Source organism: Sturnus vulgaris, chromosome 21 (genome assembly GCF_052056855.1).
Source record: "Sturnus vulgaris isolate bStuVul1 chromosome 21, bStuVul1.hap1, whole genome shotgun sequence".
Taxonomy (NCBI): Eukaryota; Metazoa; Chordata; class Aves; order Passeriformes; family Sturnidae; genus Sturnus; species Sturnus vulgaris.
The window spans coordinates 3,056,610-3,070,452 of NC_142263.1; the positions used below are offsets into that span (position 1 = coordinate 3,056,610).

Consider the following 13,843-nt stretch of genomic DNA (forward strand, 5'->3'; position numbering starts at 1 on the left):
ACCCAACCAAACAAACCACAAACCCACACAAACGAAACAAAACCTCCAACAACCAGAAAAATAATCTCAAAGCCCAAAAAAAAAAAAAAAAGCAAAAAGACCCAAAAACCAAACCAACCCAAAATAAACAAAAACATGTTTCCACCAAGAACAGAACAAGGCCACTGCCAGGTCTGGGACAACCATGGGGGCTCAGAACTTTTAAAACTGAAGGAGCCAAACCTCCTGAGCCACCCCAATAACAGACATTCGCTGGTAATAGCAACAAAATTGGTGTTTGTGAAGGGCCAGCCTGGGATCCTACGGTGAGTCAACAGGAACAGAATTATTCCTTTGCACTAGAACACAGGAATTTGGGCTCATCACTGCCTAAAAGTCCAGTTGATGCTGTGAGTGAATTTGCAGTGTGACAGGAAGGGATGAGGGGGAAATGAGAGAGGGAAAAGAGAAAATAAACTGTGCTTTTACTGCCTGTTCCGAGCTGGATCTGGAGAAATCTGGAGCCTCACATGCACCAGCCCTCAGGATAAGCTGAGGGACCCTCAGCCAACTTTCACCTGAATCAAGTTCAAGTCCAAGCACATATTTTTCTTTCTGGTTCAGGCAACTGTTGAAAACTACATCAGAGGAAGCATTTTGCATGAACACAGAGCCTGCAGTTCTGTGGAAGAAAACACTTGATGATGGCATTTCACACCGGGGTACTTCTTCCACACAGTCAATAACATAAATAAATTAAACACACTCTTCAGCCAACTTCAGGAAAAAGATAAATTACCTTATTTAACCAGCTGTGCTGGCAGGGAAATGACACACATCTCAGAGCCTGCATCCATCCTGCTCTCGAATTTGCTTGTCAGGATCCCCACGGATGTTTCAGAATCTGCAAAGCTGGGCCTTGGCAGCTGGGTGCCACAGAGAATAAATATGACGTTACATTAAAAAAAATTTTAAAGGCTAAACACAGGTTTTATCTTTGATAGCACGGAGTCAATTTTTTAATAGACTCGTTCCTCAGAAGCCAGGCACTTCCAGTTCCACCCAAAGAACCCTTCAAAGTCTCTCTTTTACAGATGAATTATTCACCAGATCGCAGCTGCCAGAGATTTTAAATATCCCCGTGACAAGGACAATAAGGGATAACAGCCTCCTCCTGCAGGATTAGCAGTGCTGCTGACAGTGGCACCGTGAGCCCCGAGCTGATCCCTTCTCCTCACAGGGAACCTCTCCAGTGTCACCTCGGGCTGGAATGGAAAACGAGGAGGAGATTTTTGGGAGAGGCTGAGCTGGTGGTGAATGATCCAAGCTGGAACAATCCTGGAGTGCTCCAGGAAGTGATTCCCAGTTTGGGCACTGGGCTGGTGGGCACCAGGAGGACAAACTGGGCTGATCCTGGTCTCGGAGTGACAATTTCCCAGGAAAACAGGATGGCACAGCTTCCCCATCCCCCTGACTGCCCCAGCTCACTTCAGCTGCTTCACAATTCACTGCAAAAAGTCCAGGGCTTTTTCTCCAAGCTCTGATTGCAATCCTCTGATTCGATTTGTGTTCGTCCCTCTAATTAACTCTCCTTAATAAAATGTCAATGATTCAGTCCCTAATCTGAACCAAGAAAGGTCTTGTTTACAGAGCACACCTGCTCAAGGGTGTGCAAGGCAAAGCAAACACTGGAAGAATATTGATGCTCCACAGCAAAATCTGCTTCTTTTTTAAGGATGTTCTGAAGAAAAATCCCCCTCAGGCCTGTAAATCAAGGCACTGAAGGAAATTTGTCTCCTCCTTCTTCCCCATTCCCAGGCCACTCCAGGGCCATTCCCACTGGGCATCCTCCAGCACCTGGCACGAAGCCACACAGGAGAAAGAAGCCACCAGCCAGGAGTGCCACCACTGCCACCACTGGGGCAGGTGAGAAAATCCAACTTTTCCCAGGAAACCACCCACGGTGCTTTAAAACCTCCCCCTGACCCCTTTTAAACACAGATTTTCCTCTACAGCTACAAATTTATCCCAGGATGGAGCGCGTGTAACTGCACTGAATAAACAGTAGGAGGCACAAGGCGCCTGCCAGGGAGCAGAGAATTCCATAAACTCGACTTAAACTCCATAAATCCCCGGGTTTGGGATGCTGTTTAGTATTTAGTGGGTATTTAAATATTCGCCCTGCCCCTGGTGTGGGTTACAGCACTGATCTATCAGTGGGGGTCAGTGGTTGGTAAAGTTACACAGAAGGAAGGGTAATTTCCAAAAAATTTTCTGTGTAAAGCAATAATTCCATTCATTTCCACTGTCTTAGTGCAAAAAGTGCCTGAAAGTTTCCAGAAATAGTATTATTTAAAAAAAATAAAATCACACGGTTCACTGTATTAATGGATGACAGATTTTTAAAAAATCCCCGACAACTCAGAATCAATTTCCTGCTTAAATTGAGTCAGGCAAACACAGTGAACTTGATGCCAGTGCAGAAATGCTATTAATGCATTAACAGCTTCAATAAATACATTTTACAGGTGTGACAATCCCTATGTTGGCCAATCGGAAAAATATATATTTCCTACTTAAAAATAAGATTTTTGGGGCCATTATTATTTTTCCTGTAGATCTGGGGTTTTATTGAGGCACAGCAAGCAGCTGCCTCATTTTATTTTTGCTTGATGAAACAATCAGAAAAGCCTCAGAGGCAACACTTACCTTTTTGCTAAGAGGTTTATTAAACATAATTAATTTAAATTTCTCGTTTTGACAGAAAAACCAGCACCACAAAAGCAGAAAGCAGCGGGACCACTCCCCTCCAGTGCTTCAAATCCCAACTCCTGGGAGGAACCCTGACTCAGCAGAGGGGAATGGGGAAGATGCAAAAATAAACAAGGCTGCAGCATCAGCTTGGAGGATTTGGGGTTCCAGAGGGGCAGAGTTGAGTGAAAGCCTCCGTTGGGATGGGATTCTGGAGGATCCCGAGGCAGAGAAGGAAAGGCTGAGTGTTTTTAGGGTGACCAGGAGGAAAAGGAATGAATTGTGTATCCAGGAATCCCCCAGACCTCCGTGGCAGCAGGTGAAGGAGATTCCTGCACTCGTTTTTTTGCAAGAGCCAAGCGTGGAATGAATGCTGAAGGAGCCTCCAGGGGTGTCACCCAAAAAATCCCAACAATTTCTGTATCATAGCAGTGCTTACTCACTGTGCCTGTGTGGAGGAAAGGACATTTATATATTAAAAATCAAACCAACCTGTTAAAATAGGGATGCATCTCAGGCTGCATCAACAATCATTAGTGCTCCTTTCCACACTGTGTTTGTCCTGGAGTATCACTAATTCCTGCTGGTGGTTTATTTCCAAATAATGCTCTGAAATTTCCAGGTATTCACAGGCCGCACGTTGCAGATTTGTGAGCAGATGAAGGACCAGACACTTTGTTTGGAGGCTGAAATGATTTCCAGGCACATGAACTTCCCTTCCCTGAAACTGAGCAAAGTCAGGATGGGAATCCAGCCCTCACCTCCTGGCTTTTGATCCAATTGTTGGGTTGAGTGATTTTTGATCCAATTGCTGGGTTGAGTGTTTTTATTTTGTTACAAAAATTCATTATCTCAGATGTGACATTCTGGAGAAGCAGACACCAAAGGGAAACAGCACATCCAGAACATCAGGGTTTCCTTGGAATGGCAGGTGCTAATTAGAAACTCATTGGGCCAATATGAATTAAAAACCACGTGGAACAGCCTTGTACTCCCCTACTTCAAATTTTTATAATAAAATAATGTTTTTCATACCGAGTGTCATGACAATACTTAAGGAGAACAGCCCAGCCCTCACCACAGGAAGCATCTGAAAGTGAGGTGACATCTGAACTTCCCTGAAAGACACTGTGCTGACTTTCAAAAGTTTTTTTCTTAATGGCTTTTTAAACACACTCTTTTATACAGAATTGATGTTTATACGTGGCTTTTCTCCTGTTTAATTCCTCAAAACTCCAGGATACCCAAAAACTCTCAGAGCCTTTTGCTGGAAGCAGCAGCTCCAGGGCTCCCCAGACCCCAATAATGTCATTACATGCAACTCTAGAGCTTCCACAAGCACATAACCAGATGAACAATAAAAAAAGTAAGCAAAAAAAAATCCCATTAGGAATTAATTAACTGATGTTCAATTACATCCATTCCTGCTCTGCCAGAGTCACTAACAAAATCAGCAGGCCTGCAAAATGTGGAAAGGTTCAAAGAACAGATTAAGCATCCAGAAAAAAACCCCACAGCATTTTTCTGAACACAATAGCTTATAATCACTTCTTTTGGTTTTATAAAGTTTAATGCATAACACACTATAGTCTTATGCTTATGCTATGTTTACTAATGCAACGTTTGAGCATCTACATTTTAAAAATAAATTCCTGCCTGGTTAAATACATGTTATATTTGAAAGGGATCCATTCTTCACTTGTAGGATATGCTGAAATTCAAAGCAGAAACTCTCTTTAAAAATAAAACTGTACCAGATGAACGACTCAAACACATCAAGGAGAGGATTTTCAGCTGCCTTTAAAGCACTTTTTCAATGTCTTACTAAATTGACAAATCCACAACATTTGGTGTTGGTTTGGTTTTTAATATAGACAGTTTTATATAGAAAACGCCCTCCTAGAATACGTAAACAGCAAAAAGAAGAGAAAGGAGGGGAGCTGGGATTGGCAGGAAATATTATGTATTTCTAAGTAATTACCACAATAAACACTGAAAAGCTTTGAAGGAGAAATAAAGAGACTTCCCCGCAGGATGGTTTTCAGATCATTTATTACCAATAAAGTAAAAGACAAATTGAAAATCAGAAGGAGGGGGGTGGGAAACATCACAGACACCAGAACACTTGCACAGAACGAATCAGAGCTTTGCAAATGTTGGAACATAAATAATTTAAAAGGTATCTCTACCAATTAAAATATTCTTAAGAGGTACATATTAAGTTTGCTTGCTTTATAAAAATCAGGTGCTTTATCCTAAAACCAGAGCGTGAGGGGCACTGTGTGGGTTATTTTGCTTCTAACTAGGAAGGACTAATGGCTACAACTTAAAACAACCTCCTGTTAGATCTGTTCCAAGTGGATCCATTGGGAGAGGATTTGTGGGAGCAACCCAGGGCCCACATTCTCCTGGAATTCTGTGTCCATCAGAGTCCAGCACCAGCTGCTTCAGGAGGGATGGAGCAATCCCATCCCACAGAGGAGAATGTAAAACCCCACGGGCTGTGGGGTGAGCTGGCCCTTCTGTTACACCACCAGGACATCGTGGGGCAGCAGTTAGGGCAGAGTTGCATCATCTGTTTAAGACACATCTCCCCATTCTCGCAGCCTGTGAGACCAAAACGTTCCTTGGCTCTGGAGCGCTGCCTGCCCGTGTCCTCTCTCAGCCTGGGGTTGTTTTAGGAGCTGCCTTTCTGAGGCAAGCACCAAAGGTGAAGGATGTTCTTTTCTGAGCTAATAAATAAGTAAAAAAAAAAACCCTAACAGCAACAATAAAAAAAACCCCCCAAACCATACAAACTCAAGGTTTCCTTCCTGCTGCACTCTTCATCTCCCAACTCTTTTCAGTTCCCCGGGATCCACTTCCACCCCATCCATCACACTTGCACAAACACACGGAAAGCACAGCTCAAGAACAGGCTCCCGAGGCTGCCACTGACAAAACTCACCCCTGGGGCTGTGCATTGCCAAGTCCTCCTCAAAAGCTGCTCCAGGACCGGTGTTGCACACCCACACCTCGGAGGAGTTCTGGAATACATGGAAAAGCTGTGCCCAGATCTATCAGGTGTTTCTGAGAGACTACACCACACAAAAAACCGGCACAACCCACGCTCCCCCCAAAGCAGATGCTCTCCACACTACGGTCTGTCAACACAGAGGAAAAAAAAAAAATCTGGGAAAAGAAGGAAACCTCTCGTATTTTCATCAAGGCACACGATAAGCAAACGCACGTAAACATCCAGACAAGACTTTCATAATATCTGAAGCTATTCCCTTTGGTCCCCAAACTCACCACGCCCTCAGGAGAGGTTTTTCAGCAGCCTGCAGACAGGCAGAGGCTGCCCCATCCCAGTGACATCCCCAATCCCAAGGATTTGTGCCATGACAAGCTCAGCGGGGAAGCAGAGCTACAGCTGTGGATTCTGCTGAGCACTGCAGACCTGCCCGTGCCTCGCTCCTGATCCCCCCTCCCAAACCCACCACGACAGGGTCTCACACCCAGCCCAGCACCTCCTTTGCCATTCTGGGTCCCTCTGTCCAGCATTTCATCTGAGCCTTGCTTTGGTTACAGCTCCTTTAGTGCACACAGCCAGTGAGGGTAAAAACAAGGCACTTGTGGTTTTCCACCTCCACATCACCAGGATCCGACAAGGCAGGGATAATTTCTGGGCTGGTGTTCCCTGCTCCAAGCCCTGCTGCAGGCACAGAAGCACACGTGTGTCACACAGAGCACGGGTTCCTCGGAACCCACGGAACCACACGAGCCTGTCTCTGCAGTTCACCTCCCGCTCTGCTCAGAGCTCCTCTTCCTCCCAATTTACACCTTCACACGAGACTGAATGCTGTATGTTAGCATTTCTATACGTGTTAAATGCAGAATTCTGGGGTTTTTTTCTCTGTTAGTTTTTTTCCAGCAATTTCCAGGGGGGTGGCTCTTCTGGAGAAAGCACGATCTGAACTGAAATGGTTGGCAGCTCTGTGTGTAACCAAAATCGGTGGATTCTCTACAGGACAGTGAGGTGCCCTCACTTTTTACACATCACAGCGATCTCCACCTGCCAGCTGCCACCCCACACTCCTCCTCCTCTGGAAAAGCAACCACACTTATTTTCACCTGATTACAACGGGGAAGGAACGAGAACCCACAACTTTCAGGAGGCAAAACCAAACCACGTCCCCACCGAGGAGAAAAACCAAACCAACCCCCACAGTTGAGACCGTGGCAAGGAAGCAGGAGCTGAGAGCAGAGAGAGGATGTGCAGCCCGCTCGGAGCAGCAGGGATGGATGGGTGGATGATGGATGGGTGGATGGGTGGGTGGGTGGATGGAGGGGAGCAGTGACCGTGCTCAGCATCCATCCCCGGGGCACTCGGAGCTCTCCAGCTCCACGCTGGCCAGGAACCTGCGGGCGGTTTTGCGGCGGTCGTAGCCCAGCGTGGTGGTGTAGACAGTCTTGGCGTGTTTGGGGTAGATGATGGTGGTGCTGGTGAAGCTCCGCGGTTTGTGGCGCGGCTCCAGGCGCAGCTCGCAGCGGTAGCGGCGCCAGGAGCAGCCGGGAACGCACACGATGGTCTGGAGACACGAGGAGACGCTGAGCGACGGCAGCAGGGAAACGTCGGCGATGAAACGGCGCTCGGAGCCATAGAGCAGAGACGAGGTGTACCTGGGACACAGAAAATAAAATAAATATATATAACGGGGTACCTGAGAGAAAATAAAATCAATATATATAATGGGGTACCTGAGAGAAAATAAATAAAATAAATATAACGGGGTACCTGAGACACAGAAAATAAAATAAATATAACAGGGTACCTGAGAGAAAATAAAATAAATTAATATAACAGGGTACCTGAGAGAAAATAAATATAACAGGGTACCTGAGAGAGAAAAATAAATATAACAGGGGTACCTGAGACAGGAAAATACAACAGGTGTACCTGAGAAACAAAAAATACACAAGGTGTGCCTGAGATGGAAAAATACAACAGGTGTAGCTGAGACACAAAACCACAAAATCATCCTGGGGTAAGGCTGGGGATGAGAGTCTTGTAATACAAGCAGACTCGAATTTCTTCACGCATATATAATAATAATATAAATATTATATAAAAATTATTACTATCATTAGCTATATTATAATTATTATGTCATTATATATTTGTTTTTATAATTACAAAATATATTTATATCATTATAATTAGTATATATTGTATTATAATATATATTATTAAGATGTATTAGATACCTCTAAATTAGATTATATATATAACATAGATTAGATATTATATAGATTATAATAGATCTATATAGATTAGATAATATATCTTTATTTCTATAGCTCGTATTTGTAGGAAATATTAGCAGGTACAGCGTTAAATTTAATTGGTTATTATATAAAATTATTAAATATATTTATATTATTATAATTATTATATAAATTATATTATTATAACTATTATTAATAGATACATTAGTTATAAATAATATATATTTATTTATATAGCTCATATTTGTAGGAAATATTAGAAGGCACTGTGTTAAATTTAATTGGTTAGTGATCTAGTGAAACCGAGTTTATTGAATATGTTTATTAATATTTTTCTTTCTTTAGATAGTTTATATATTTTTGTTTATTGATTTTCATGGGGTTCATTTCTACTTTATATAGGTGAATAATATATATAAATACCTATATATATATCGGTTATTTACCATATATATGGTTTTCTTATTAGAACAGATTGTTGTGCTAATTGATTCTTATTCCTTTAATTTTTTTGCCTCATGGGAATTTATTAGGCTAGCTGTTAACTGTATTTTGCTGAAGCAATAAGCTTAAGTTATGATTTTATAAAGCTTTTTTTTAAGAAGGTTTTTTTATTTTATGCCATAGAAGAAGTAATTCTAATATAACTGCAGAGATAATTGCAGCCAGGAGAGCATTTCTGCAGTCACAGAAACACAATCTCCAAACATTGCTGCCCTCACCCATAGAAATAACTCTGGGTATTCTCAGGCCAATAATTCTTTATTTCAGTCGATAGAAGGACCAGGTTTGTGAGTGATGTCCTGGGGACAGAGGTGGAAGAAGCAGGGCTGGGCCCCGGGGATTTGTGGCTCCTCATCCCCCTGGCACAGAAGGATCTGCAGGAGCCTCCTGTCAGCACCATTCCCTGGATTCTCAGTGCCCAGCACCACCAAAACTTCCTCTCATCCCTGAGCTCTGGGAAAGCACAAACTCTGCAAACTCCCAAACCTTGACCCACGTTTAGGTCGGGATAAACACCAACATCCCAACCCCTCCAGGCCATGGAAGCACACGTTATCTCCCCAGCTTCTCCCTGCCAGGAATCACAGGAGTGCTCTGCTATCACCCTGGCACAGGGTGACAAACTCCCCAACATCCAGCTGGCAGGAAAACTCCAGTTTGTACACACAAAAAATCCTCTGTGCCTGGGCTGAAAAATAAAGTGTTGTTATTTCCACTAAGCCAGGAGTTCACTGCCTCCAATTCCAGGCACAGCACAAGCTCCTTCCCCACACCAGGACATAATTCTCCCTGCCCTCCCCTGCATTAAGCTTCCATTTGATTTTATCAGCCTCCCTCTAATTGCACAGTCATCATCTGGGAGCCTTCTCCTTACTGCAAATCACGGTGTTCAAAGGAATAATTCACAGGCTGTGAAGTGATGCAGTGCATTTAAAAAAAAAAAAAAGAATTATGCACTCCTCTGAATGTTACCATTTCTTTTAGTTCACAAAATCAGCCACAGCTGTTAAGATAGAAAGTGCTTATTATAAAACCATGAGGTTGCAAGAGCAAAATTTCTTTCCCTTAATGAAACAGTCCTAGAAAGATCTTTGAAGCTCTTCCCTCACAATTCCCTCCTGGTTAATCAGTTGAAGGGCAACGTTTTGGAGCAGTGCAAGGAAGGAAAAGCAGGAGAGTAAAATATAAGAAAGTCTTCCTGGAAAAATAACCAACAAAACAACTATATGGGTGGGATTAAAAGAGGCTGAACAAATGTACAAATGTCCAGATCCAGGAATGTACAGCTGCAATGAACAATGGCTCTGCAAATAAATTAACTTGACTCACAGGCACTGATAAGGTCTAACTGCTCCTTCACTGGCTAACCCCTCTAACTCCTTCCAAACGAGGCAACTGTAACACAATATTTACCTTATTTCCTTTGCTGGTAAAGGGTCAAACTCAACTCCTTCACCAAAGGATAAAGGACACAATCTTGGAGGGCAGCTGGAGAGAACGGGGCTGGGGGAGAACACGGAACTCTGCAAAAAAAAAAAATGCAAAATGTTTGATGTTATCATATTGTTGCAACTTTTAGGTTACAGTGCAGTACATTCTCAGGAAAACAGATTTATTTATCCCTTGTATGGAGCTGTTGAGGTTCACGTTTATGTGCAGGAGGATCTGCTAGATCAAGATGTGCTACAGGTGCATCCTTTAGGCCTGACTCCACACCGGTCTAAAGCATCCTAGAGGTGGCCAGGAGCATTTTTGGAAGCCAAGCTCCTAACTTCAGGAGCTTAATCCAGAGAGGAGCCACTCAGGGAAATGAGAGAGGAATGCAAACCCTCGGTGCAGTGCAGGCTGTTCCCTGTATTAACCCACGCTCAAGTTATAAAACCAACATTTGATGGGTGTCTGAGAGCTCTCTCCTTGCTCAATTCACCCCAAACGACCACAGCAGGAAATGATCACAGGGCACCTCACCGTGAGCCACCTCCCTGCTGCACAGCTACGCCCTGGCTCCTGTTTGAAGGCGTTAAATCCAACCGAATTCACACAGCAAGGGTTGGGAAGGATTAATTCATCCCCGCTGAGGGTGATTCCCTGCCTGTCCCTGCGCTGCTCTCCTGACACCCAGCACCACGGGCTGACACCGAATCCCACAGCCCAAGGAAACCAAACCTGAAGGGATGGAACCCAGCCCGTGTGTGTTTTTGAAGCCACCCCTGCACGTGTTTACTAGCGAGGGGCTGTGAGCATTTGTCCCTCCTATGGCCTTTTCCAATTTCACAGCAGCACCCCTGTAGAAAAAATGATTTTTCCTCCAAATCTGCAGTCTCCAAAGTATTTGTACCAGTAGCTCAACATCCAAAAGCTACTCGGGTGAAAAACCAAATTAACTGAAAGCACGGTTTATGCACAATAAAGTTACTGCTCCGGGTCACTCCGGAATAACGGGAGTTCACTTTCCACAGGGATTTCCAAAGACGTGCTGCGAACTGGGGCAGAAGGAAGAGGAGCTTCCCTCGCAGCCAGAGCTTTGAGAAAATCCCCGGTTCCCGGCGGGATCTTCCCTCCCGGTGCAGACCCGGGACACGGCACGGCCGGAGGGCTCGGTTAGAGAAACGGAGAGAAACCGAGAGAAAGATGCGGTGCTTCCAGCCCATTCCCACGGCGGGATTCCCACCCTCCTTTCCCCACGGGATGCGCGGGGTCCCGGGACACCGAGCGGCAGCGGCTCCGGGGGACCCCGCACCTGCCGCGACAGCTCCGGAGGGTCCGGAGGGCTCCGAGCAGGCGGAAGGGTCGGGAACCGGCAGGGAAAGAAAGGGTCGGGAACCGGCGAGGAAGGGTCGGGAGCAGCCAGGGAAGAGTCGGGAACCGGCAGGGAAAGGAAGGGTCGGGAGCAGCCAGGAAGGGAAGGGAAGGGAAGGGCCGGACTCACCGCGGAGGAGGACACCGGCGGCTCGGGCTCCGGGATCCCGTTGGCGGCGCGGTCGGGGCTGCCCGAGGAGAGCAGCCAGGGCGGCGGGGCCGGGCCGGGGCTGGGGGGTAAGCCGGAGTCGGGGCTGTCGAGGCCAGAATCGCCCCGTTTCCTCATGTCCGGGAGGTCGGGCACCTCCCGCAGGCTGAGCCGCCCCACCATGGCCGAGCCGCCGCTGCCCGCCCCGGCCCCGCCGCTGCCCGCGCTGCGCTCCCTGCACCGGGGCGGCGGCGGGCGGAGCGGCGGAGGAGCCGGGGAGGGGCCAGGCCAGGGGCGGGGCGAGTCCCGGACCGTGTCCCACCGGTGTCCCTGTGCCCCCCGGTGTGTCTGTACCCACCCTGTACCCACCGGGCTCTCCCCGTTTTCCCGCTGTCCCTGGTGATCCCATCCCCGCATCCCCCGTCCTGCATCCCTCGCCGGCACCGCACGGGATCGGACACGGGAAGGTGGCGGAGGGACCGTGCCTGGGGAAAGGCAGATCGGGAGTGGCACTCAGCGCTCTGGTGTGGTTGGCAACGTGGGGACGGGTCCCCCAGTTGGACTCGATGATCTCGGAGGTTTTTTCCAACCTAAATGATTCTGGGATTCTGTGAAACCGTGCCCGGTGAGCTGCGCTCCTCGCATCCTGGTCCAACCCACAGCGCAGCATCCCAAAGTGCTGCCAGCATGGATTTTGGGGAGCGCTGAAAGAGCTGCCAGATCTTGCGGTGCTTTCCCCAACAGCAGGGATTTTAAGCCCCCCCAAGTTCTCCCTCCAGGCTGCTCCTTCTCCCTCCCCATTCCCGAGCATTCAGGCTCAGGCAGCAGCGCTGCCGCCCCTAATTGCATTTTTTAGGCAAAGCTGCCGAAGCCGAAACAAGAGAACAGAAGGAAACGGTCTTTCTAGCACTACAGGAGACCGAGGGAACCTTTTTTGGAAAATCCTAATGAAATAATTGCGCCATGTCATCAGATTTGGTGGGGGAATACTCTTGTGGAGGGAAAGCAACTCTGCAGCCGGCCAAAGTCAACACTCCCCTGCGCAGAAAGCAGCAGTCTGGGCTGACGGGCCCAGCACAAGTGAACCCAAACCTCTGGAAAAAATTCCTTCCCTGCCCCAAAATTAAAAGCAGAGCAGAACTTTCAGCCGTAGGCGTCTGTGGTTTGCAGCTATGCGGTGCTGGGAACTCCGGAGACTTCCTCAAGGAATTTACATTCCTTTGAAGAAATACTATGAGGCTGTTTGTCTTTGCTGAAAAATGCAGATGGAAAGAAAAAGAACATTAAGAGTTTTGACTGAAATCTTTGGGGTCTGAGCAAATGTGCTGGACAGGTGTTTTCTTCCTTTTAATTTAAGTGTACGCCTCCAAAAAAAGAGATGCTAGTCTCTACAAGCAATAGGAAAACTGGTCACTCCTCACTCCAAAATCTCCCATAAAAGCCCTTCATGAAATCAGATGCCTTGGAAGGCACTGGAGCAGTTTCCAGATGAACACAATCATCATTTCAGAGCTGCTGTGCAGCTCCTGGGTGAAAATCCGCTCTGCCAATAACCCACTAAATTGCACTGAAGTTGCAATTTAGTAGGGGGAACTCGGGGCACATCCCAGCAGTCACCTCTGGGAGCTGTGGGTGCTCCCACAGCCACTCCCATGGGGATCAGGGTCCAAGCAAGAGGGATCTCAGTGCCTGGGATAAGCAGAGCTCCTGGAAGTCTTTGTGCTCCTTATTTACTAGCAAAAAAACCCTCCCAATTCTGGCGTGGCTTGACACAGAGGGTAATTTTTTGTGCCCTTCCAAATTCTCGTTTCTGGGCTTTGCAGCCCACTCGAGGGTCTCCTGCAACACCAACATCCAGACGTGCCAATCTGCCTGCTAGGATGAAAAGGAAGTGTTCAAGCAGAATTTTAACAGCTCAGTAACTGCAGTGCTGTTGAGTCACTGTGTACAGGGGCTCTGCTTCTCGGACGTGCACTCTGCCCTCTCGGAAAGTCTGACTGGTTTTAAGTCTCTCAAACTGTACCAACCTGTGCCATTTCCAATGATGGCATTGGAAATCTTTTCCCCTGCCTGTTTGTCCACATTATTTACTCTTTAGCTGCCCACACACAGGCAGGATGGGGCAGATACAAGTCTCTTATCAAGATCCTCCTTCCATAAATGACTTTCCACCAAGCCAGGCGTGCTTGGCTTAATCAGCAACCAAAGCACGGGGGGGGCCGTGGCTGGGAGAAGCCAACCAAAAGGATGCTGTGTTATTTGAAAAGGATGGAAAGTTATTTCCAAAGGATGGGAAATGCCAGGGTGTGTCACAGACGAGCTGTGCTCACCCGGCACTGGGATTGACGGCAGGGATGAAACTGCTGAGGTTTCATCAGCTTTTACAGCCCTGCT

The 13,843-nt window shown here is 46.7% G+C and overlaps 1 protein-coding gene across 3 annotated transcripts; it reads right to left on the reverse strand.

Moving 5' to 3' along the window:
• Positions 1–887: 887 nt before the first annotated feature.
• RFLNB (refilin B) lies at positions 888–11,652 on the reverse strand. 3 transcript variants are annotated; one of them, XR_015807891.1, is made up of 4 exons: positions 11,432–11,652; positions 9,916–10,025; positions 5,678–7,392; positions 888–905 (listed from the first exon to the last, which is right to left on the reverse strand). XR_015807891.1 is itself a non-coding variant. In XM_088176955.1 (3 exons), the coding sequence occupies exons 1-3, from the start codon at positions 11,630–11,632 to the stop codon at positions 7,077–7,079; spliced, it is 627 nt and encodes a 208-aa protein (XP_088033081.1). In that variant the 5' UTR covers positions 11,633–11,652; the 3' UTR covers positions 4,766–7,076. The 3 variants fall into 3 exon arrangements, 1 of the variants encoding a protein (XP_088033081.1); XR_015807890.1 differs by lacking the exon at positions 888–905 and adding an exon at positions 4,766–5,462; XM_088176955.1 differs by lacking the exon at positions 888–905 and having other exon boundaries at positions 4,766–7,392.
• Between the last annotated feature and the right edge of the window lie 2,191 nt (positions 11,653–13,843).